Raw genomic sequence first — 2,798 nt, 5'->3', positions numbered from 1 at the left:
TTTTTGTAAAAAGATATTTCTAAATAATTTTAAGGATAAAAAGAAAAAAGAAAGTAACATCATATTTCTTATTTAAATGTAGAAAGTTTTCGAGATTGTTATTTTATTTTATTTTCTTAATTTTTTCCAAAATTGACATTTTGTTATTTATATAATTATTTCACTTAAAATGGTGAAATCGTATGATAGATATGAATATGAAGACTGCTTAGGAATAGTAAATTCAAAATCGTCAAATTGTGTTTTTCTTAACAATAACAATATAATATCAGGTAGGACATATAAAAAAAAAGAATATGTATATAAAATATATATATATATATATATATATTATATTTTCCCTTTTTTTTTCTGAACTTTTTAGGACATGACGAATGTGTTAGTATTTGGAATATAAATGAGAAGGAAATAAAAAAGAAACTTAGTGTGCCTTTTCTTCCGCCGTATTATTTTTTTACCTATCATGTAACATATATATGTCTTAATAATGTGAACAAGAATATTGTAGCCGTTGGATATACTAATGGTTCCATAAGATTATTTGATATGGAAAAAAATAAAATATTATCTACATTTAGTGGTCATACCTCTGGTATCTGCAAATTAAAATTTAACGAAAATGGTAATTATTTATGTTCTTGTAGTAAAGATACGAATATTATATTATGGGATATTATAAATGATAAAGGTGTTTTTAAACTTGAGGGACATACAAATGTTGTTACAGATATCGAATTTTTACAAAGAAAAAATGATTATTTAGATGATTTTCTTGATAATAATATTCTAATTAGTGTATCAAAAGATTGCTTAATTAAAGTATGGGAATTAAATATACAAACATGTGTACAAACTATTGTAGATTGTGAAGAAGAAATTACAAGTTTGATAATTAACCAAACAAATACCAGATTAATAGTTGCTTGTAACTCCTTTTTAAAAATATATAAAATTAATTTATATTCTAATCATATCGTTAAAGATACATATACCAACTCTAAGATTTATATTACTTTTTTAGCAAATATTAAAAGACCAACAAATTGTAGAATACAAAACATGAAGATGATATTTTTTATAGATAATGAAGATATATATAATCATCCATTTGAAATAGAAGAAGAAAAAAATGACAATTTATTATATTCAAATCCTAACAATCAAAAGGTTAGTAATTCATTTATACCATCTTCAAATGGTGATAATATAAAACAAAACGAAGAGATATTAACAACTGATCATTTGTCTAATCCAAATTTATTATTAAATAATAATAACAACCTAAATACTTCTATTAAATATTGTGAAAGAGCTAGATATTCTGTTGATGGAGATAATAGTGGTCTTTTAATATGTTGCACAAATTTAAAAAGAATCGAATTTTATAAAATTAATTCTATAAAAAATCAAAAGAAATCGGAAAAAAACAAAAAGAAAAGATATATTGAAAAATTGAAAAAAAAAAAAATTAAAATATTAAATGAAAAAAAAAAAATAGAAAAATTTAAAGGAAAAGAAAGCATCGATTATAATTTCCTGAACCAAAAATTAGAAGATTTGGAAAAAGAATTATTCATTTATAATAATTATGATATACATACAGCAAATGATGAAATCAAATATTTATTTAATTACAATTATAAATTTAAATTACAAAATATAGATGTTATGAAAAAGAAAAAAAAAGATAACTATATATATCTCCTTGTTTCTTTTATGTCTAATCGTTTGAGTGTATATCAGGTTAATTTATATGATATTTTGCATAATAAGGATAATTTTGTTGTAATGGATAATGAGAATAAGGAGGAGATGGAAGATAAGGATAGCATGGATAGAGAAAGTAATATGAAGGACAATAAAAGTGGTAGTGATATTGATAGTGATAATAAAAGTGGTAGTAATATTAATAGTGATAATAAAAGTGGTAGTGATATTGATAGTGATAATAAAAGTGGTAGTGATATTGATAGTGATAATAAAAGTGGTAGTAATATTGATAGTGATAATAAAAATGGTAGTAATATTGATAGTGAGGAAGATGATGAAACACATAATAAGAAAAACATTAAAATTGTACAGAAAAAGATTTATGATTATTCAAAATGTTTTAAAGAAATAAGCGAAATAAATAAAGGTCACAATAGTTCCGTCGATTTTTTAAACTTATCATCAAATAACGAATTGTTAGTTTCTATATGTAAGAAATATGTAAAGATATGGAATATGAATAATTTACAAAATATTATAACTATAAATCTAGAAGGATGTACAAATGCTCTATTTTGTAATAATGATGAGAGTCTAATTATTAGTGATGAATGTGGTTACTTATATTTATATGAATTAAAAAATATCGAGTTAAAATATACCTATAAAGCTCATGCCAATAAAATTATCAACCTTTCGAAAAAATGGAATCAAAACTATAATAACACCAATTATAATAATGATAATTATTATTATGGTCATAATGATAAAGGGTTTTTATCTGTGGGAGAGGAAAATTATTTGAAGATTTTTGAATATACCATGGGGGTTGTAACTAATGAATTAAGTGATAGTGAAAAGGATGATGATGATGATGGTGATGGTGATAATGATAATAATAATAATAATAATAATAATAATAATAATAATAATGGAAGAGAGAAAAAATCTTTTATTCACAACAAAAGAAGAAATTATAAAAAAAATTCGTCAAGGGAAGAACTAAACAATGATACATACAATAAATATTCTGATGATAATAATGATGTGAGAAAAAAAGAAAATTGTGAAATATTCATGTTCAAAGA

At 22.1% G+C, this 2,798-nt stretch overlaps 1 protein-coding gene across 1 annotated transcript in view; it reads left to right on the top strand.

Moving 5' to 3' along the window:
- Positions 1-169: 169 nt before the first annotated feature.
- PRSY57_1447300 (U3 snoRNA-associated small subunit rRNA processing protein, putative) overlaps positions 170-2,798 on the top strand; it is a gene marked incomplete at both ends in the record, with an annotated part of 3,929 nt that continues 1,300 nt past the window's right edge. The window contains 2 exons of the mRNA XM_012910069.2: positions 170-272; positions 365-2,798. The exon at positions 365-2,798 is cut by the window's right edge and continues 1,300 nt beyond it. Coding sequence (XP_012765523.2) covers positions 170-272; positions 365-2,798 — 2,537 coding nt within the window. The remainder of the gene's footprint in view (positions 273-364) is intronic.

This window comes from Plasmodium reichenowi, chromosome 14 (assembly GCF_001601855.1).
Source record: "Plasmodium reichenowi strain SY57 chromosome 14, whole genome shotgun sequence".
Lineage (NCBI taxonomy): Eukaryota > Apicomplexa > Aconoidasida > Haemosporida > Plasmodiidae > Plasmodium > Plasmodium reichenowi.
Note: the sequence above shows the minus strand (reverse complement) of the source record. Positions and strands in the feature narration are given on the sequence as shown.